Source organism: Clinocottus analis, unplaced genomic scaffold, assembly GCF_023055335.1.
Source record: "Clinocottus analis isolate CAN_PGR_092001 unplaced genomic scaffold, fCliAna1.0.p SCAF_14, whole genome shotgun sequence".
Taxonomy (NCBI): domain Eukaryota; kingdom Metazoa; phylum Chordata; class Actinopteri; order Perciformes; family Cottidae; genus Clinocottus; species Clinocottus analis.
The window spans coordinates 14475596-14496890 of record NW_027175865.1 but is presented as its reverse complement, the minus strand read 5'-3'; the positions used below and the strand labels follow the sequence as shown (position 1 = coordinate 14496890).

Sequence of the window (21295 nt, the reverse complement as noted above, 5' to 3'; positions counted from 1 at the left end):
CACTGTTGCGATTAATATTATAACAGAAGAATGAAGCAGACGGCAGACGGGATTGTCACCATAAAAAGGGCTGTTTATTTGTTTAAATGTACAGACAAGCTCTAACGATAGCGGTGCAGCTGCATGGTGTTGCGCCTCTTCCAGGCGGCACGACGGGAGCCTCCGATGGTCAGGTGGAACTTGTGGCCCTTGCCCAGGCCGCGGCTCTTCTTTCCTGCAGATGTCAGGCCACGCATCTCTCTGTGCTTGTGCACAGCCTTTGTGATCCATTGGGTGTCTGGGTTGCGTCTGATGGCCTTGTGGAAGGTGTCGACCAGAACCACCTCAAAGAACTTGAAGGTGGAGTCCTCACCCACCCAGTAAGAGCTCAGCACTCGCAGACCTCCGCAGTGACGGCCAGCACGCTCCTGTGAAATTAAAATAGAGATGTACTGAATGAAAGAGTCCGACCAAATCAGTATTCAAATGAAGCCAGTTTGATAATTCAAACCAACGATAACACAATATAATGTAATATAGAACCATTGTAAAGAAAAAAAAGCTACTTTAAGTGCTTTGGCACTTAAAAGCTACTTTAAGTGCTTTGGCGGCTCCCAGTGGCTGCAAGAAATGTGATCTTCAACACTCAGAAACCGTATAATTAAAAAAAAAGGTGCCACCGGTTGAGTGGAGACATATTTACCATCCCGCCTGGTATCATCTTGCATAAAACGTAAACTATACCAACTAATGATGGTAAATACATATTTACCAAAGAGGATGCGATACATTCAACTCAGTGATGATAAGGCCACAGTGTGGATGCAGGTCATTTTACACCAGCAGCTCTAACTTTGTGACAAATATGAAACAACTTCTATCTTGACGTTTGTGACGCTGCTTGTGTGAACTAAGTTAATACTTTCAGTATTCAGTTAATTTATGTTAAACGTGTCAATTTAAAACAAATTCATCCATTTATGTACTGTTGTTGCTATGCATTGGATACACTGCAGCATTAATTCACAATGTACATGTGAGACAGTGCCCCATTTCCTTTATAAGGAAAATTAAGTGTAGCATTAGTTTTTTTGACCAATCAAGTGTCCCAGTAATTCCTTTCAGAGACCAGGACACTGAAGCACCTAAATGTAACTTAGCGGGTATCAGCAACCCAATACTAAATCTAATAAGTGTATTTCTCAACTCTTGGTAATCACCAACATTTCGAAAATGTTGAATTACTTGGAAAGATTGCCATCACCGCACATTTGGAGTAATATTCCAGTAGTTTCCAAACACCTATGCTGCAATTCCTAATATATACAAACTCCAAGCTTGGCCTTTTAGGAAATGGAGAGCTCCACAACCATTCAGACAAACACCATGTAATCTAAAATGTAGCAACCAATGTACCGGTCAGTTTGACAGGGTGCAAGTAAAACCTGGGATTGAGTGTTTGAGCAGACTGGTTCTACTGGTTCTACAGAGAGACAGTAAATGAACTTTACTGTTAAGTGGTGCTCAAGTTTTAAGACCACTTAACTTTTAAACTTCTGTGAATCTGTTGTAATCGGCAGAAATTGACTATGATGCCAAAGACAATTCAAGAGATGTCATTATTTTATGGAAAAGAGCCCACTTGTGCAGATTTTTAAGTGACGCTACGATCCGCATTTGCTGATTCCACAAGCAACAATTTAATATTTGCAATCAGAACGGGCAACACAACTACGTGAGATCCAGTACAAACTGAACATATGTTCATCCGAAGTGTTGCCACACAAGCAAAAATGGCCTTAAAGCCGCATTAGAATTAAAGATAAACGATGAACGTACCTCAGCGGTTGACTGCAAACTGCGGGCAAACTTGATCTGGTTGACACCATGGTGAACTGGCTTGCCATAGGTGGCACCCTTTGGCACGGGGCGTTTGCGGCCTCCACGGCGAACACGGACGCGGTACACTACGTAGCCTGTTTGAGTAAAAAAAAATTAAAAAGACGCGATTAGCAAGGCGAGCATAGATGGCCACGGCAAAACCACAAACTCTGGGCTCTGCGCTCACCCTGCTTGGCCTTATAGCCCAGTCTGCGGGCCTTGTCAGGTCTGGTGGGTCTTGGGGCACGATGTAGGTTGGACAGCTGACGGTACTGCCAGCAGCGGACACGGAGCAGGAAGCGCATCACATCGGACTGCTTCTTGCGCCACAACTCCTGCATATACCTATATGCTCCCATTTTGACTTATCTGAAACAAACACACACAATATCAGTATATTAAACATTGCATCACTTGAGGTCCAACACTATGCAATTGGGAAATACAGGATGCATCATGGACAACATGACACCAGCACCTATAACAACATGCTGTTAAGATGAGCAACATTCACCAAAATCTCATTTGTGAGCGTTTCAGTGTTGAGCCTGCAAGACAATACGTTGACTAGTTGGTGCCATGCTCGGATATAAAAAGGTGTCTTTTGGGTCAGTTTTAAAACCTGCACATGGTTCGAGACCCACCATTTAGATGGAAGAGCACATTTTTATTGTTTACTGCTTTAGGACATAGAAACCTCTTAAGCGGCTTTAATACAAAACACAGGTAAGATATGGCAACCCGGAGGATTAATGTTGAATCGCGCGGAGGAAACGTACAAGTTAATGCGGTGTAGACGTCCATGCTCGTTAGAAAGCTGGAAATCAAGCTAACGTGAGCTAACGTTGGTAGCGTAGCTTCTCATTTACCAACTACTGAGTAGTTGTTATATTCACTTTTGGCCCTGTAATGACACACTAAACATGCAGTTTTTGAAAACGGTTAAAATAGAAAAGACATGAGGAACTTTACGCAAACGTTAAGGCAGCGCGGTAACGACACATTAGCTTTTTACTGCGGCCGGTAGAGCCCATTGCTAACGGATCCAACAGCATCTCAGCATCGTTGAAACCGGGTCATAAACAAGTGTTTCAACAATGTTGGTAAAAAAATAACAAAGCCGTATAATGTCGTTATTAAGTCTCTTCGCAATGCGCGAAGCCTTAAAGACAGATGGACGTACATTTATGTTGATTTTAATGGATTACGTTTAGTGAAAAGCATAGAAATACTCGCTTACATGATGGCGTACCAGCCGGAAAGAGAGAGGGTTCCTACCCAGCATGCCTTATGAAAACGACAGTGACGCATGTCCTGTGGGGGTGCTCATGGGAAATGTAGTATTTATTTGTTTTAGTTTTTTCACTTCTTTTTCTACACGTTTGAAGATAAGTTTGTGGTTATTTTGAGAGATGAACACGCGCTCTATTTTCCAATTAAAATAATTTGAAATGAAAAAAATAATTCTTAACATATTACGGTAAAATAGAAAAGAAACAAAACATACACTGACCTAAACTCTTGAAAATCACTGCCGTACATGAGTACAAACGAAACCGCGTGTTCACCGACTTAAACTGTAATATGTGATTGACTGATCCTCTGTTATGTTGAGAACAGATTATCACAAGTACGATTGCAGAAAATAAATACAATAATAGTAATTACCAACAGAATTACCAACATGTCAGAACCGATGTATTTACCGTTGTAATGAACACAAACACGTCTTCATGCATTTCATATTTTTATTTGTATTATTTTCATTATTTAATTATTATTTCATTCTTATTTAATTATTATTTCAATCGTATTATTTCAAAATTAGTGGTGGTGTTGTACTCCTGCCGCGCATGCGCAGTGTCAAAAAGAAGTCTCAGCGCTCGCGGAGCAGAATGGATGCGCTGGTTGTGATGCTACGCTCAAAGACTTAATAGACAGCAACTTCTCCTCCGGACACAAGTAAGGGACTTGAACGATTCGCACCAATAATTAGCAAAGAGCGGCCTGCAGCTGTATTGTATTGTGTTTTACAGTGTTTTTTTGTATGACATGGCGCAGAAACGAGCTGCTCCTTCTTGTCCGTTAGCTCGCGAGGCTAAACAACAGATCGCTGTCATAGTTAAACCAACTATAATGTAATCAGAGCTGTTTTAGAGGAGCTCTTTGTGGCGTTCATGTCAGTAAAGGGTATTTAATACACGCCACACTTCACTATAAAAAACAACACGTGACATTCTGAGTTTGTACATTGTAGACTCGAAATGGGAAAAGGATGCAAAGTTGTGGTGTGTGGCCAGGCAGCAGTGGGAAAAACGGCCATACTGGAACAGCTGCTGTACGGAAATCACTCTGTAGGTAAGCACCGTACCTGCACCATTAGTAACACAGCTGCACTGCTGTACACACAGGTCACATCCCACTCATAAATAGTCATTTAGATGACCTTGATATGGTTAATTGTAATTTCCTTGCACTGGAAATATATTTTCTGAATTTTTTTTCTTTTTTTTCTGTTGTCTGTTTGTATGTTTGTTTGTTTGTTTGTTTGTTTGTTTTGTCTCCCTCAGGTTCTGAATCCAGTGAGACCCAGGAGGACGTGTACGTGGCCTCAGTGGAAACTGACCGCGGCGTGAAGGAACAGCTAAGGCTTTACGACACCAAGGGCCTCCACGATGGGCAAGACCTCCCCAAGCACTACTACTCCGTGGCAGACGGCTTTGTGCTCGTCTACAGCGTCGACAGCCTGGAGTCTTTCAAGAAGGTGGACGTCCTGAAGAAGGAAATAGACAAGTCCAGAGATAAAAAAGAGGTGTGGCTGGTCCAAAGTATGTTTCAACAACACGATTCACAACACGATTGTCCTACACACCACTGCTGCCTTTTTATTACATCGGCAAACATCCACACCGTGAACAACATTTATTCAAAAATATGTGCAATATCAGCCCCTTCTGTTTTTTTTTCCCAGACCCCTGAACACATGTGGTAGTGAAAGGTGGGAACACATATCATTTTGACTTTAAATGATATTGAAACGCTAAATGCAGAAATGAAATAATCACGGTGCCCAGTTTGAGGAAATACAATTTGCATTTATTCATATAAGGCAACTGCTTTTGCATGTAGAGACAGACAACCTCCACTTCATTTGGACATTTTATATAATGCAACACTCATCGTTGTGTTCTCGAAACTTGGTTTATTGCTGCATAAATCCAGCTATTGAACATGACACGTATAAATCTAATGAGAAATGGCAGCTCGTAGCAGTTATTACTGAGAACACACAAAGTGAATTATGGCTTCATGTTCCCTCCCCCCAGTAAAGTACCACTATACATCTTTCAAAAACTTAAATTGGCCTCTGTGCGCCTGGTCCCAGGTGACGGTCATCGTGCTGGGGAACAAGACGGACCTGCGGGAGCGGCGCCAGGTGGACCCGGAGGCGGCGCAGCAGTGGGCGCGAGGCGAGAAGGTGAAGCTGTGGGAGGTGAGCGTCACCGAACGCAACTCCCTCATCGAACCCTTCACCCAGCTGACCAGCCGCCTCACGCAGCCGCAGAGCAAGTCGGCCTTCCCTCTGCCCGGACGCAAGAGCAAAGGCACCCCGTCCAATGACATCTGAAACTCTGAAGACCCCGCCCACCCCCCATCGGCTGCATTTATAACGCGCGGGATGGCGTGGACAGCCCCTTTAGTTTAGCAACGACTTTGGTCGATCCTTTTGTAAATTAAGTTTCACGCACGTTATTTCGGTTATACACAATTTAAACATAATTTTAGCGTTTATGGCAAACATTTTGGGAAATGTGCATATTTGCTCTCTATCTGAGAATTGATATGAAACTCATGTCTGCATTTAAAGTCTAGAGCTGGGGTCAGGGTGTGGTTAGCCTAGCTTAGCATAAAGACCTGAAGCAGGAGGAAAGGTCTAGCTCTCAAAAGTAGAGACTATTTCTACCAACACCTCTAAAACCAATTAACTCTCTTATTAATTATGATCTTGTTTGTTTCATCTTTACACAAACAGAAGTATAAAAATACATTTTCAATGTCAGGGTTAGTTCTTCTTCACAACCAAGCAGGTCATCCATCCGCACGAGAAAGAGAGCAAATGAGCATATTTCCCAACATGTTTAATAACCTATACTGTTTTCCGTACAATGTTCGTTTAAGATAAAAAAAGAAAGAAAAACATCTTAAAAACTTAGCAGTTCAGTACCAAAGATTTGACACAAATGTGGATTTGCTTTTTAGAATTGTGATTGTGCAATAACACTTTTATGTTTGCTGTCCTTTTCAACTGAAATGTTTTCCATTCCAACTTTAAAGGAGTTTAGATTTGTTCACATAAGTTGAAAGAGCCGTCGGTTGCTTGTAATCGTCCCTCTCGTCTACCCAGAAGAGATCTCAGTCTGGTGCTGCTACAATGACAGAGGTGTTCATCCGTCAAGGCTTTTTGTGTGAAGACGAAGAGTTGAGAATTCTTCCAACTGTCCTGAAAGCTGTGGCGCCGGGTTTTCCCGGACAAGAATCGCATCTCGTTTTATTGCCCCCGTCTGATACGAGTGCAGCACGGATTCTCGTCTCCAGGCAGGACTCCAACTCGCCTTCGTCCGGTAGCAATAACATTCATGGTGCCGCCCCTGCTCGTGTTGTAAAAGTTAATGTCTGTCTAGCGTCCAGCCTGTATAATCCAACAGGGCTCGTAGTTAAAGCGGCGTGTGAGTCTTAACAGTAGAAATGTCTGGTGTCGAGAGGAAATATTTATTTTTTAAAAACTAATTTATTTTTGTCACTTTAATGAGCCACTTTTGACTTGTGAAGATGTTGAAACAATGTGAAGGATGAGCCGCTCTGTGTCGTGTCCTCAATGTCTCAAAGTAATAACATTTAATGTGCTGCTAGAACGGAGTTAGTGGGACTGTAATCACGCAACACCCCCCAATTATTCTATGCTCTGTAACTTCGTCTTAAGATGCACTAAATAAAATGCAAGCCTCTTTATATTTCATCTTGGGAAATCTTTTCTCTTTGGTGCCATTTTTTTCTGAAGATGGTCACAAAAAACATCTTTCACAAAATGATCAAACCACGTCAGACGCTTCAGTTGGTCATGTTTAATTTTAAGGGGAGAAACAGAACAGCTTTATATTTTTTAAATCAGTACTGAACACAAATCACAACCAATATCCATCCATATCTAAACACGTCTACATGTGGAAAACACCTTTTTTTTTTCAAAGAGCAGAAGTTTGGAGGGGCAAGCAAACACCAACTGCAACCTAAAACACGCGCGTGAAAATTTACACCGACTGGGACTCATGCAGCGGCACATTTCATCTAGCAGTTTAGTATTAATGTCCATCTTCAAAGCACAAGCTACAAATTCTCAAAAAAAAAAAAAAGGGATAAAACACAAAATGCATAAATGCCAGATTTGATTATAGTTGGGCCCGGAGATAACTTAAGAAAAGAAAACACAACAGTAAACAACAAAATATCAGGAGTTAAGACTTCAATTCCGAGATAAAAATCCACCCGCCGCTCTGTCTGTCGTCCCCGCCTCCCTGCTCCGCCGGGAGCCACGCCCAGGCCCCCACCCCAAAATGTTGATGCCCCGCCCCCTCCCCCCTACATCCCCGAGTCGTCCAACCAGCAGCTTCCTCTGGCGACTATGTGGCGTAGCGCTTGGTCCACTGTTTGGCTATCCTGTCGTGCTCCGGTCTGTTTGTGGTGTACTGTGTGGCGATGCTTCCCACCAGGGGGTCGGCTGCGAAACGGAGAAACAGAACAAAGACATCGAGCATTTCGACAAACTTTAGCATCCATGTTAAACTGAGACAGAGAAACCAAGGCCGCCCACCTCGCTGCCGAGCACTCAGCTAATCGGTTAGTTTGGTTTTAATTGACAAAGATGGATTTAGTCGGCTTTCACACCGAGTGACTAATTTAAAGAAAGGCATGAGCACATCTTTGGTTAACGCAAGATATAAAGTGGTGCTTTTGTGCGATTCTTTGCTGTGAAACAGTGTTACAGATGTGACGATTAAATCAAGAAGTTAATTATGGTGTGACGAAACGTGTCGGTCGACTCGGCATTTCTTTAGTTAAGAGGAAATCCTTACGAAAAACATGAATTAAAACCACCTCACACACTGGTTCTTCAATCAGTGGTTCTTTGTTGTACTCATAAAAAATTGAAACGGTCCTAAAAAATAAAATCTCGTTTTTAATTCCGTCGTATGTATTTGTCCGTTTTCTTAAGAAGCACCGTTTCATGTCCACTGGGCAGAGGAAGAAGCTGTCAAGTATATTCTATATATCACGTACTTAAACCTAATTTTATCCATTAAATAAAGTGGGAATGTGTGTGTTTTTTGTCGCATTATTACACACATCAACACAGGCCTCCTAGGAGATAAAGGGATAGCCATCACTCCATTAGCTGTGTTGCAAAAGAACTAATTGATATATATAATTATTGCCCGAAGGGTTATGGCTACAACTATCAAATAAAACTTGTACTCTACCTAAATCATAACTGCTGTGTAAATATAAACAGGCAGAAGTCCTCGTCACACCTCTGCACGCCGCTTACTAAAGTTGCAGTAAATGCTGCACGAGTCTTAAAAGCGTGTCTTACGAGAAGCTTTTCCTCAGGCGGTCTGAGCGCCGCGCCACCTTCTGCCTTCAATCTGGATTTGGAAAAACCAGAGTAGCTTAAATCTGGAGATGCTCGACGTTAAGGCTCTGTAACATGAGCCGGAGTCAGGAGGAGCTCTAATGAACCGGATCTCGAAAAGTGCCGTAAATCACGAACAGCCGAGATGACTAAACGGAGAGTTCCTGCTGATGAAACCCTCCAAGGAGGAATAAAACAAACCCTGCAACCAAAATTAGTTTGGACTCCGTATTACGCAATTGTCTGTGTGTGTGTGTCTGTATCTGTGTGTGTGATGCAGCTCTCACCAGGGTTGCAGTCAGTGAGCAGGGAGCAGATGGACAGGAGGACCTTGGAGATGGTGAGGGCAGGACTCCAGTTGTCCTTCAGGATGTCCAGACAGATCACCCCCTGACTGTTGATGTTGCAGTGGTAGATCCTCGTGCGGAACGTCACCTGCACGAAAAGAGAAAAGACGAGTCTGCATGACACAGCTTTTTATGTACACTTCTGTCGCCTACGCTAAAACACTCAAATTACTCAAGTGAGGCAAACTAGGTGCTGAAGTGTCACTTCGACCTGATCAGAAAAGTCCATTTCAACACCTAACGCGCTGAGCGGAAGTTTCATCTACCAGAAACTGGTTTGCTTATTTCTTCCACTCTTTATTCCTTCACATATGTTGCAGAATTTGGAAAATCTGCTCAATAGATGCCCATGAGGTCAGCGTGAATGTGAGTGAATACATACACACATATATACATGCATATCCTCCTTTTAAAATTGGAGGAAATGACCCCATACAATAAGAGAGCGGCCTGGGGAATCCAGATGAGAAATACGAGCCGCTGATTTCATTGAGCGGCATTGCAAAGCACAAAGGCGCCCTCTGGTGGGAGACATGAGAACGACGCCTCTTTCAAATGGAGCCAAAAGGGGTTTCTTTGCCTCGATGCAGGCCAGAGCCACCGCTCACCGCTCACCTTGGGTGGCTTGAAGGGGTAGTCTGGCGTGAAGGCGATGTCCAGGAAGAACACTCCCCCCTCGTACGCGGAGCCCGGAGGACCCAGGATGGTCGACCTCCACTCATAGATGTTGTCTCCTTTGGGGCCGGCGCTGTCGGCACACAGAAAACATTGCTTCTTGATGAACATCCTGGAGGCTGGTGTGTCTCTCATCCGCAGCATTTTAGAAATCACACCGGTTAACGCGACCGTGGGACCACGAGTCTAAAATCGTTGGCCTTTAGTCCAACAGAAAACTCCCCGAGAGTCAGAAAGCTGAATCAAACGGCGCAATGGCAAGAAAAAACACATTCTTTGCATCATTTTTAAATGGAGGCGAGACATTTAAATACACACAAGTGACGAATCAAAGCATCCGTGTGTGAAACAGATCAACGAGAACACTCAAAAAGGTGCGACCGTGCAGACAGCTGCCGAGTCTTCGTCTGCACGTCACCGCCGACTACAAAGCTCAGCGGGTGACAACTCTCTGGAGGCTCAGCACCACGAGCAGCCGCCTTCACGCCGCCACGTCGTCTTCAAATTGCCATTTTATTAATGGTTCTTTTGTTCGAGGGGGGGGGAGAGCTAATTGCAGACATTTGTAATTCTGTAAATGGCACAATTACAGGCGTTTTGAAAAAAAAAAGGATTAGAGGGAGTCATACTTCAGGATTCCTAAATGTCAATTCTTCCAATAAACCCCCCCAGAGAATTTCTCTCACACACACACACACACACACACACACACACACACACACACACACACACACACACACACCTCGAGATCACGGCGTCACCAGACAGCCTTCCCACGAGGAGCCCTCAGGTTTTTTAACCTTTCTCTGTTTATCTTCCGCACACTGAGGCTCATTCTGCCGTCGCACTCCGCATCTGCGAAGCGACTAAATAATCACCATCTTTCCGACGCTCCGACGCCACAGCCGGAGACTCTATTCCCATCCGTGTCGTCTTATTGGTGATTCATTAAAACAATAACGCGCAATTGCCCGCGCGAGTCATTATGCCAACACAGTGGGAAGTGATAAGGAAAGAAGGGATCAACACGACTTCCCCCTGCCCGCGGAGACAAAGCCGCAGAGTGGAAGAGCCGCCGACTACGGCCGCTTCACAAGAGCCCTGATTCAACAGACGCTTCTGTTAGACGCTCGAACGGCGGCGATACTTTCACATAATTGACTGCTTGACGAGGCGCTTAAAAACTCCACCTTTCCAGTTTGCTTTATTTTTGTTTTTGAAAACAATAAGCGGGCCTCTTAGAGCTTGTTTGTTGGAAGCAAATGAAATCTCCTTTTTTTTCCAGTGTAAGGTGTGTAGGGGTGTGTGTGTGTGTGTGTGTGTGAATGCAAAACAAGGTGCACACAGCAATAGGTTGCAGATATAGAGACTAACGTCATTGAATAAACAAACGCATAATAATCTATTATTCAGACGCAGTAATTTCCAGAATAATTCAGCGCGTAAAACCTGCACGGCGTACAGAGCAGCTTCTGCACGTCGTCCGCTCGGAGAAGCGGCAGAGGAGGTGAATGTCAGGCGATAATCTCGCCTTCTGAAGCGGCCGAGAGGGAGAGAACGAGACTCGTCCTCGAAAAAAGGAGACAGACGTCCAGACACGCAGGCGGGAATGTGAAGCTTCCGACAGGCAGTTTTACAGTCTTTAAAAGCTGCTCTCAAAGCTTTGCTGGCATGTGAACTTCAGCAGTAAACAAATGGGCAAAGGGCCAAGAGATCAGAGCAGTACGGATTAATAAAGCTGGCTCTGGAGCGCCGACTCTCCTCCACGGCGTCTTGTTGGAGATGTAATAAATTCTCTCACTGGACCGTTTCCAGCTGATATATATATTTAAAAAAGTAGTGCGTGTCTATGCTAATAACCACAATAGATGCCAATAACAAAGTGAAGCAAAACATGTCATTCACTGTTTAAACTGACTTTGTCTAAATCATTTGTTGTGGTAGGGAAGATGTTCTGTTGCAAGGCTTCATCATCTCTTGATAAAAGCTGGTTTAAACCTACATGTTTACATCAAGGGCTTTTTTTTGTTGGTGAACTAGAATAGAAAACTATACAACACACAACACACAACATACATTCAAACTGTACAATACACAACATACATTTAAACTATACAACACACAATATACATTTGTTTGTGTGTGTAGATAAAATGACAATTGTTGTTCCTTTTCACACACATGAAACACTGATTGCTTCATACTGTCTTCATACACTGCCTGGCCAGAAAAAAAGGTCACACACACTAATATTTGGTTGGAGCGCCTTTAGCTTTGATTACAGCAGCATTCACTGTGCCATTGTTTCCATGAGCTTCTGCGATGTCACAAGATGCATTTCAATCCAGTGTTGCATTCATTTCTCACCAGGATCTTGTCTTGATGATGGAAGAGTCTGACCGCTGCACAGCTTCTCCAGCACATCCAGAGACTCTCACTGGCGTTCAGGTCTGGACTCCATGTGTGGACATGATGCCTCGTGCTCCATGAACCACTCTTTCACAATCTGAGCCCGATGAATCCTGACATGGTCATCTTGGAATATGCCCGAGCCATCAGGGAGGAAAACCCTTGATGCAATAACCTGGTCGTTGCTGAACCTGGTCGTTGCTGAACCTGAGCAACTGCAGCAACCTCAGACCACAGCAGCGCCCCCACAGCTCGTACAGTAGCAGTAGGAGTTACATGAGTACAAGTTACAGAGTATAATACTGGTTTAGTCCAGCACGCAGATATAAACCATATCTATAGCTCCATGCAAACACTGTGCCGAGGGTTAGTTATCAGCTAATAAAAAAAATCATAAAAAAGGTGGACTTGCAGAACACCTGAAGCCAAATACCAGTTTTGTGCCAACACTATTTTTAGGTCACAAAATGCAAAACACTACAAAGGTCAGTCTTACAACACTACCCTCTGGCATGTGTGTGTGTGTGTGTGTGTGTGTGTGTGTGTGTGTGTGTGTGTGTGTGTGTGTGTGTGTGTGTGTGTGTGTGTGCTCTACCAGGGACATTAACATTGACCAATGGAACAGTTTTTTACACTTCTATGCGACCAAACCCCGAATTAAAGACCATATTATTCAGATTGTATGTAAAAAAAAAAACGCAGATGTGAAAACAACAACGGACGGGAATCGCCAGCTTGCTCTAAAACATGCATGTTGATAATATGGGAAGGGACCGCTGATATCCCGGTCGCACCACAGGACCTCAGTCGAGACCCGCTGCTGTGCCAAGAATAGATGTTGTATCATTTCCCACTGAATCAACCCGGCTGAGCGCTCTCCGGCCTGACGACAGAGGCCTCTCACATACACGGGCGAGCCGCGGAGAGGCTTCCTGCCCGCCTGCCTCCGCCGCACACAAAGGCTCCCACAGTGCTTTGTGTGCGGCAGTGGTGTGCCATACTATCACTGTTGTCGTTCACTTCAATATCAGAGGGGGTTCTTCTGCCACCTCCGTGTACTGCAAGAAGATTGCTGACATTTCAGCCGATTCATTCTTTATAAGACTTTAACCTTTCAAACAGGCACACACGCAGCGAGCTGTACCTCCAAAAAAGAGAAGAGAACCGTCGATGAATACAGCACCGGCGGTAAAATACAATGAATAAATCACTGTTGGCGCATTTGAATTCCTACAGAATGAAAGTGAGACAAAAGAAAGCGTGAATTAAAAATGGAAATGGAGATTTTTCTCACGTTTCTTGTGCACAACAATCTACTTTATGGGACTCATCTCGCGTGAGGTTGGGTCAACGTGTCGGCGCGCGCGTGCAATCAGAGTAATTGTTTTTGGCGGCCATGTTAGCAGGTTGGAGCAGCTGCAGCGCGGCTCAGGTGCATCTTCTAGAGCCTCAAAGCGTCTCCTGTTTGTTTCCCTGTGCAGCGTGTTGGTCACAGCAGTGAATACATAAAAAACAAACATCTTACCAGCTACACTACTCCAGCTTTGACATCTATATCTGGAGAACACATGAATATCATGTCACACAAGGAGAAAAAAAAAGGGAATTTATGATTTATTTTAATTAAAATGACTCATCATTATTTACACGCAGCAAACAACACCGATGCTGTGGCGCCACTGCAGAAAAAAATGTTTTCTTCTTTTCATTCATGTTTGTTTATTACAGTTTTACCAAATAAGTACCTAAGCCAAAACAAACACCAAGGGGATATACTCTATATTGCTTTCTTAGCTAAATTGATTTGATTTTGTCTTTCAGTGTAAAAGCTTCAGAAATCCTCATAAATCTTTTCATCTCAAGTTTTCCTCCTGCTGTACTGAGCTCTTTGTTATCACTCTATATGCTCAAATTAATCTTCGTATTGTTTAACGAAGCCTTTTAGTCCCCAAACCACAGCTACGCGAGTCCCGTCTCTCCGGTGTGGACCTTAATAATAACCCACCGAGCTTCATTTTCCAATCACCACGATCTGCTTGTGTTGTATTGTGATGACGGAGCGAAACACTGTCCTAAGCTGCCTGACGGAGACGATGTGACGCCTCCGCTTCACCAGAGTGCCGAGGAGGCGACAGAGGCATTGCACATGCAGACAGAAAGACCACAAACATTACAGTCACACATGTGTACCACTGTTACAAACGATAGCAGGCGAATCTTCACATTTAACCTAAAAAATTAATGTTTAAAGTTGGATGAAGCATTAAAAAGCAACAAAGCATTGGGGCAGACTGCTTGATAAAGTTTTAAATTCTTGCTTACTAGAGACACTTACTAATTATGGCACAAATAAAGATATCAAAGAAAGTTGCATTAAGTTGAGAAAATATTGTTTTTACAAAAACCTAAACCAAAAGTTATTTTACTGTTTAGGTGTTTTAAGGAGGATGTGGTTCATTTCGCTATGCTATGCTAAAGCTAGTGTGCAACCAGTGGGTAGGCCAGATGGACTTGAGGACCATAGTTCTGGCTTTATTCATTGATTGAGAAAGAAACCTTCGCATTGTGCTTTCCAAGAAATGGCACTAAATTGGGAATGCAGCTGACGTTCATTAATGGGGGAAGTGTGGAGTTCCACAAGGCAGCTGCCTCGGTCCACTTCTACACTCAATTTAGAAAAAATGTATACGCATATATACGCACGATAAGCACTACAGTAGGATGACACTACTGTGCAGACACTAATATAAATCACTGAGTCTGTTGCAACACATTTGTCCTGAAAGCCAGGAGGACCAAAACGATGGCGCTTTGGAGCTAAAAGAGGGCTTGAATGGATTCAAACGTGAATGTATTAAATTGTATAATTGTTTATCATGGACTCCCTGTATCTGTCACAGGCTCCGGAAAAAAGGTTGAGGTGTGCATGTGACACCTCAGTGACTGAAGTACAGAGCACTCCGACTGAATGACACAACGCCAACGCCAGAATTAGAGCGCCGTCACTTCATTCTTGATACGCAGGCATCCCCGTCACTGACGGACATGAAGAGAAACATCTACTTCCTCTTGCTGCCCAACGACAGCCCGTAGAGGGGGAACTCCTTCTACTTCAATCTGTGCCGCAGACGCCGCCGCAGCAGCAGCAGCAGCAGCAGCAGCAGCAGCAGCAGCAGCAGCAGCAGCAGCAGCAACAGCAACAGCAGCAGCAGCAACAGCCGCAGCAACAGCAGCAGCAGCAGCAGCTTCATGGCTTTGTGAAGTAACAACGGCGTACGGGCCAGCCACTTCCTCTCTAGGGGGGAAGCTTTTTATAGATATGGAGAAGCTGTATTCTCAACCATGCAAGCCGAAGACACTGCAGAGGAGGGTATGAAGAAGCGACTGTACCGGAGGGAGGGGGAGCTCACACGCAGGCCTGTCAGGCTCTCAAAAGCTACCAGAAGAAGTGATTTGCACATGGTTCCAGCCTCAGAAATATCAATATACTTGTCTTTCAAAACATCAGAATGTGTCCAACCCTACTTAGCGCTAATTACCCTGTTGTAGACAGCTTATGACTTTCCTCCGCTGTCATGAGCCCCGGACCGGAATGTCAGGAATCTGCCGCGAACACCCGAGGGCGACTCCTCAAAAGAGGAGACGCGGTGGAGTGCGGCGCGAGAGCACACGAGGCGGAGTGAGAGACGGAGGGAATTATGTGCAAACGTCAGGAAGAGAGCAATAAATAAGGAAGCTGTTTGACGGAGGGGAGAAAAGAGGAATAAAACACGGTGAATGAAAGCAACGCGGGGCGGGGCGGGAGGGAGGGGGGAGGCGTGGCCTGTGATGTCTGCAGTTCACACTTCAGTGGCAACGAGGCAGCAAAAAAAAAAAGAGGAGGAACCTTCAAGGCATTCCCCGTGTGAAGTGTAATTATATTTTGATGAATGACAGATGAAAGAGTGCCCGTGAAACAAAGTTTGCAGCGAGAGGGAGCGCCGAAGACGACGAACGAGGTCGGGATGAGTCTTCTCGTCAACCGACGGTGTCCATTTTAAGAGACGGCGAGGCCCGAAACGACCTCCAGAGGAATGAGCCGTCGACTGACTCATCGATGTGCAATCCATTGAACGGCATCTGCGAGGCGAAGCTGTCCAGCTCCATTCTTAACCTAATGAGTCGCTTCTCCGCTAAATGAAGCAGAGAGAAGCAAAAAATCCACACACACACACACACACACACACACACACACACACAAAAACTCTTTCTGCACGTGGTGCTGAATAGAGGGGATTGAAACAGAACAAAAACGAAGAGATGAGGCCTTTCTCCACGCTGCTGACGAGATGAAAAGATAAAAATCACTCATCACGCATGTTTGAAGCCATTTATCTCAAGTCTGAAGCGTTTCCCTCTCTGGATATTTTACTGATAGATTTAGTAAATTGTCTGGTTTTCTTATTAGTCAACAAATTGTGATAGAAAAAGACCATATTGCTAATACTTGCCGGCTTGTCTGTCATACTCAGACTCAAGCTCAGTGGTTCATACAAATATGCAGTTTAACTTTAGAAGAAAAAGGCTTAGCAAATTTCTGAAACAGCTGAGCACTGGTCATTTTTAGCTTAAGAAGGAATTTGCATTTGTTGGGAACTACTTTCAGCTTCAAAAGAAAATAGTTGACTTTTACAAAGTCACAATTTACATAAAACCTCCGGGATGGTTGATGAAAAGTTGTGGACATTGCCCTGTATCTCATACTTTTTGAGGTATCGAGCCAATAAATACGTGAAGGTGTGGTTAAAACGCTGCAGAACACAGATTGGTCAGAGAGGATCGTCACACAGGACATCCTGCACATCCACCGTCGACCTTCCACCAATAGCAACCATAGCAATCTTTTATTAAATTCCCTTAACCCACATTATATATATATTTTTAATGATTGCCCGTAAAACCACGCCAGTGTCGGCAGTTTCACGCAGCATAACGAAAACGGAGAAGTGGAGTCGAGTCGATCCACATTATGGTTTGAATTGGTTCACGTCTGTCGAAAACTAATCAGCTCACTTGAAACTCGACCCAGAAATACACAAAAACAGCTCCGACGACCACCGACTTGCAGTCCCGCCACTTATGTCCATTAAATAAATGAAGAAGGGGTAAAACACAGGTAAAAAGGTTTTACTCAATGTGTGACGGACTCCGTTCCACCTCATCTACAGTGAACCAACATCTTGAATCAGAGTCAGACAATAAAGTCACGGAGAGGAATTTAAAAACAAGAACACTGCAACGAGGTGAATAGTTCCTGTCTCTTCGTTGGACCCGGCTAAACATCCTCCGGTTCCCTTTGTAGCAAAGAGAACTTCAAAAACAACATCTCTCGTCAACAAACATGCATTCATTGGACTCATTTCCTCACCGAGCGATCGGAGCTCCCAGCTGGCCTCAGTGTGAGGAGTTAATCCGTGACGCCACGGGGGGCTTAGGGGTGCAGCTACAGTGCACAGTCTCCTTTGGCTTGAGCTTCATGACTCAGACAAAAACACACACACACACACACACACACACACACACACAGGCGCGCGCGCCGGCTGAGGAGCGATGAACGAGGCGGCTGCCGGAGAAACCCAAAGCTCCTCTGTGGCCGGGCTTCGTCGGCTAAATGCTTGTTTTGGGTCTCGGAGCCCGTGGTTAGCTCGAGCTCGCCCGTTACGCAATCGGCTCCGCCGTCGAGGTCTCGTCATCCCGAGACGCTGACAGAAAAGACTTTGAAACAGGACATCCAGCCCTTTTCCACCAAAAAGGGCTGGATGTTTCAGCCAAAGACTGAAACGGCTTCGCTTGAATGACAACACACTGACTGCGTGGATTGAACCCAAGTGAACATGGCAGCGGAAACACACCACACACCGGATATTTTTTCCCCAAATATCAGATGATATGCTGGAGTGGTCCGTCTTCTTCGAGAAAATGTAAAAGAGTACAAACTCCAGGGAGCTGACACGTCAACCAGAGAACAGCCAGGAGTCCGTTTAGCTCCCCGACTGAACAATTCACCTCCAACAGGTTGTTACGACACGGCGGTCTGAAAGGTGTGAATACAAGTGCTGAAACAAATACCAAAAACCAGACTTTCTACGAAAGAAAAGAAGCCAAATATCTGAAATATTGAATGGTTATTATAAATACAAAAACTATCTGGAACAGAGCTTTGGCTGAAGATTTAAATAGATGAACTTCTGCCACGTTCTGATTGAAATCAGGAAGTAAAGCGAACGTGCCAGCTTTCGGTAGTTTTCCATATTTGGTGCCAGGGACATATTTCCGTCAGTGACAATAAAGTATTCAGGTTTAAAACGCATCACGTTCCACTGAAGGTGTGAAAATAGCAGTGAAGAACAAAGAGACGGCATTGTTGTTGTATAAAAACCTCTTACTCAGTCCATCGACTGAGAAGTCTAAAGACCAACAAACCTGCACACTCAGACCGTTCAGACCGGTGTGAGCTTGATCTCTACATCATTAGTAACATTAAATGATGTCGACATGCTGTTCCATCACGAAGGGTAAAGATGTTAAAAGCTAAAAGTTCAAACGTATGAATGGCAGCCCAAAAAAAATGACAACCAAAAAGTCAGTTTAGGACTCTGCATGCAAGAATTTCTTTTTTTTTATTCAGGCGTCCAGACGAAGACGAGCTTTTCAACCGTAATGTTAAAGACACCGGCATGAAATACAAATTTAATTCATCATAACAGACACACACCCACGCAGCTTCTCATGATACATTCATGCTCCATTAAAATCATTCACTAACCTGCAATTCGGTGGCGGATCCAACGTAATGTCAGCCAATTCCTTCTGGATTCTGTGGAGAGCAGAGGAAACACACGCATCAGAAGCAGAGCCAAACGCTTTAAATCCAACCCGACACGCCAGACGAGGCCTGACGGACACCTCCTCGAGTTAAATAACTTCATCCCGTGTCAAACTAAAGAGCGTTCCAACACTCAGGAAAAGTTAAACTTCAGTTGAAGTTGCCGCTATTAAAAAGGAGGCCAGACTCCTGACTTGTTCTCAGTTGGTGGAAAAGTGAATAATTCTAAATGAGACTTGTTAAAGATCAGTTCTGAGAAGAAGTATCAGAATACCCCGCGGTCTGTCCTCAACTATTCTTAGTCGACAAGCAGTCACGTGATTTGGGCGACTCATCGATTGCTTGATTGAAGTGGCAGATCTGTAGAACTGAGCCCTGCAAATTGGCGGTTAAACGTCACCTTTTGGCGCTAGTGGAGAGGAGCTTGGAGGTCTTGTTCATGCTGGCTTTGCTTTCTCGTTTCTTCGGGGTGTTCACTTCCTGCTGCTGGTGATGAGTTGACGATGACGAGGAGGAAGAGCTGCTGCTGGCACGGGAATCTTCATCCGACATACCTAGCCTGAGGGGGAGCAGAAACACAAGATTTAGAGGAGGTACACAAACCACATCTGTCCTTCCAACATATTTACTGCACATCCAAACTCCATTATTAAAAATAAAAAAATAACCACAAAGGCTTGCTTCAGGGTAAATTATCAGAGCTTTGTGCAAGACTTAAGATCTTAATACAGTCTTCAGGTTGCGCTCCTGAATTCGGCATGCATCCAGTCCACCAATATATCAATTACTCCCACCATCTTCCTCGACTACAAACGGAAGTGGGTTGTGTGGACCAAATTAGGTTCAAGCTTTTATTGAAATGCACAGCTGTCAGGTGGCACACCTGTATTCCGAATTACCAGCGGACCCCCACTGTCCCCCTCCCGCCCCTCGTCGTGTCTCATCAAGCACCAACTGTCGCCAATATGCGACTTAACTTTTAATTGTAGGTTTTTATAAACGGAACCTCGCACCCTCTGTTCTAACGGCACATTTAGCGGTGACCGCAGACCGCGAGCTGTGGATCCCACGGTGCGATCACGGACTCCGTCGACGCTTCCGCGGTTTTAACAACCGGGCCCGGACCAGACGTTGACCCTCGTGAACTGGATCCATCAGCCGAAATCGCCACGGTGCGGATGTTATTGGGGAACTTATCGGCGGAGCAATTTTTTGTTTTCATAACGCCGAATTCGAAAAAAAAAACCCAACAGCTAACGATTGCAGTTATTAATTATTTTTTTTTTGCTGCGACAAAGAAAAACACAATTTGATGAAATAGTTCGGCTAAAGGCCTACTTCAGGTCTCGACAAGCACACGTTGCGAGACGCGACCACAGGACGGAGAGGTCGGGATGGAAAGAAAAAGCAGAAATGCATCGACGGGAGCCGATGTCGCAGTCGACCCCCCCTTCCACCAAAAAAAAAAACACCAAACACCTCAACAATTTACAGGCGGATGAAAACTTTCACCGAGAGAAGTCAGCGAAGCACCGCGACGCCGTCAAGCCCGTGTCTTGAGGCGTTAAACCCACATCACGAAAGTCGAAACAAGAACACACCACGCCGCTCACTTAAAGGTTTTCCTTGGCGTTTTTTTTTTAAAGCTATATCCGTCGACATGCAGCTGATCTCAGAGCAGCCAGGCACAGGATGGAACGACTCCTAAATTCTCCTTCGACGGCAACACGGACACATTTCTAGTGCCCCCCTAACAACAGCCTCGAGGAAAAGACACGCGTTACATTAACTGACATGGTATTGTGCGCTGTAATATAAATATGAAGTATTTGGTACCTTTCTTTGTGTGTGTGCACAGCCTATGTGTGTGTGTGCCTCCGCCGCCTGGACGCACCAGTGTCAAATCGCCGACGATAGAGAGGAAGCTGAACTTCCGGTCATCGTTTTAAGAAAATAAAAGCACAGGGGGAAACGGAGGCAGCGATAATTTTATGTAAAGATTAGGTTATTTTCATTGATGGAGCAAAAAAGTAAGTACAAGAACAGCATGTAAACACATAATCAATTTTCACTAAATACTATTCAGCAATAGTAACTATGTTCTAGGCTTCTTTTTTTTTCTTACATCTGACAATCGATCTGTAGGTTCAATCAATAATTAATCATTATCCAACTATATTTCATGCACATCTCATGAGGTCGATTGATTTATTTTTTGTATTTATTTTTATTCATATTTGTATTATTATTAGTAGTAGTAGTAGTATTATTATCTATAACCAGTGATGAATCGTATACAATGCGTTCAAATATTATGAAAATACTGTAAAATAAATTAATCTAAAATATATATTTTTATTCGGTCTAAAATGATTACCATGTCCAATGTAATGACTCACTTCGCAAAGTAAATAGAGTATTGTCAATAGTTCGACACCGTTGACTTTTGGC

General features: G+C 44.2%; 3 protein-coding genes across 9 annotated transcripts; 1 reads left to right on the top strand and 2 right to left on the bottom strand.

Moving 5' to 3' along the window:
- Positions 1-52: 52 nt before the first annotated feature.
- rpl15 (ribosomal protein L15) lies at positions 53-3158 on the bottom strand. The gene is made up of 4 exons (XM_068576248.1): positions 3101-3158; positions 2048-2229; positions 1819-1955; positions 53-407 (listed from the first exon to the last, which is right to left on the bottom strand). Exons 2-4 carry the CDS (start codon positions 2217-2219, stop codon positions 102-104), a joined length of 615 nt encoding a protein of 204 aa, XP_068432349.1. The 5' UTR covers positions 2220-2229; positions 3101-3158; the 3' UTR covers positions 53-101.
- Positions 3159-3728: 570 nt separating this feature from the next.
- nkiras1 (NFKB inhibitor interacting Ras-like 1) lies at positions 3729-6887 on the top strand. 2 transcript variants are annotated; one of them, XM_068575127.1, is made up of 4 exons: positions 3729-3822; positions 4118-4218; positions 4431-4672; positions 5246-6887. In XM_068575127.1, exons 2-4 carry the CDS (start codon positions 4125-4127, stop codon positions 5486-5488), a joined length of 579 nt encoding a protein of 192 aa, XP_068431228.1. In that variant the 5' UTR covers positions 3729-3822; positions 4118-4124; the 3' UTR covers positions 5489-6887. The 2 variants fall into 2 exon arrangements, with proteins under 2 accessions (XP_068431228.1, XP_068431227.1); XM_068575126.1 differs by having other exon boundaries at positions 4431-4688.
- A 586-nt stretch (positions 6888-7473) lies between these two features.
- Positions 7474-20781, bottom strand: ube2e1 (ubiquitin-conjugating enzyme E2E 1). 6 transcript variants are annotated; one of them, XM_068575128.1, is made up of 6 exons: positions 20681-20781; positions 19245-19403; positions 18785-18835; positions 9511-9643; positions 8836-8983; positions 7474-7636 (listed from the first exon to the last, which is right to left on the bottom strand). In XM_068575128.1, exons 2-6 carry the CDS (start codon positions 19394-19396, stop codon positions 7539-7541), a joined length of 582 nt encoding a protein of 193 aa, XP_068431229.1. In that variant the 5' UTR covers positions 19397-19403; positions 20681-20781; the 3' UTR covers positions 7474-7538. The 6 variants fall into 6 exon arrangements, with proteins under 6 accessions (XP_068431229.1, XP_068431231.1, XP_068431230.1 ...); XM_068575130.1 differs by lacking the exon at positions 20681-20781 and adding an exon at positions 20458-20564; XM_068575129.1 differs by lacking the exon at positions 20681-20781 and adding an exon at positions 20357-20507.
- Positions 20782-21295: the final 514 nt, after the last annotated feature.

What these genes read in the sequence shown, in the direction of transcription:
- rpl15 (XM_068576248.1), bottom strand. Translation starts at nt 2,219, where the DNA reads ATGGGAGCATATAGGTATATGCAGGAGTTGTGGCGCAAGAAGCAGTCC. An exon ending in GGGCTATAAGGCCAAGCAGG is followed by an intron (nt 1,956 to 2,047) that starts GTGAGCGCAGAG and finishes TTACTCAAACAG; the next exon opens with GCTACGTAGTGTACCGCGTC. An exon ending in GTTTGCAGTCAACCGCTGAG is followed by an intron (nt 408 to 1,818) that starts GTACGTTCATCG and finishes TTAATTTCACAG; the next exon opens with GAGCGTGCTGGCCGTCACTG.
- nkiras1 (XM_068575126.1), top strand. Translation starts at nt 4,125, where the DNA reads ATGGGAAAAGGATGCAAAGTTGTGGTGTGTGGCCAGGCAGCAGTGGGA. An exon ending in GTACGGAAATCACTCTGTAG is followed by an intron (nt 4,219 to 4,430) that starts GTAAGCACCGTA and finishes TGTCTCCCTCAG; the next exon opens with GTTCTGAATCCAGTGAGACC. An exon ending in AGAGGTGTGGCTGGTCCAAA is followed by an intron (nt 4,689 to 5,245) that starts GTATGTTTCAAC and finishes GCCTGGTCCCAG; the next exon opens with GTGACGGTCATCGTGCTGGG.
- ube2e1 (XM_068575128.1), bottom strand. Translation starts at nt 19,396, where the DNA reads ATGTCGGATGAAGATTCCCGTGCCAGCAGCAGCTCTTCCTCCTCGTCA. An exon ending in GATCCGCCACCGAATTGCAG is followed by an intron (nt 9,644 to 18,784) that starts GTTAGTGAATGA and finishes GTGTGCCGACAG; the next exon opens with CGCCGGCCCCAAAGGAGACA. An exon ending in GCTCACTGACTGCAACCCTG is followed by an intron (nt 7,637 to 8,835) that starts GTGAGAGCTGCA and finishes TCCGTTTCGCAG; the next exon opens with CCGACCCCCTGGTGGGAAGC.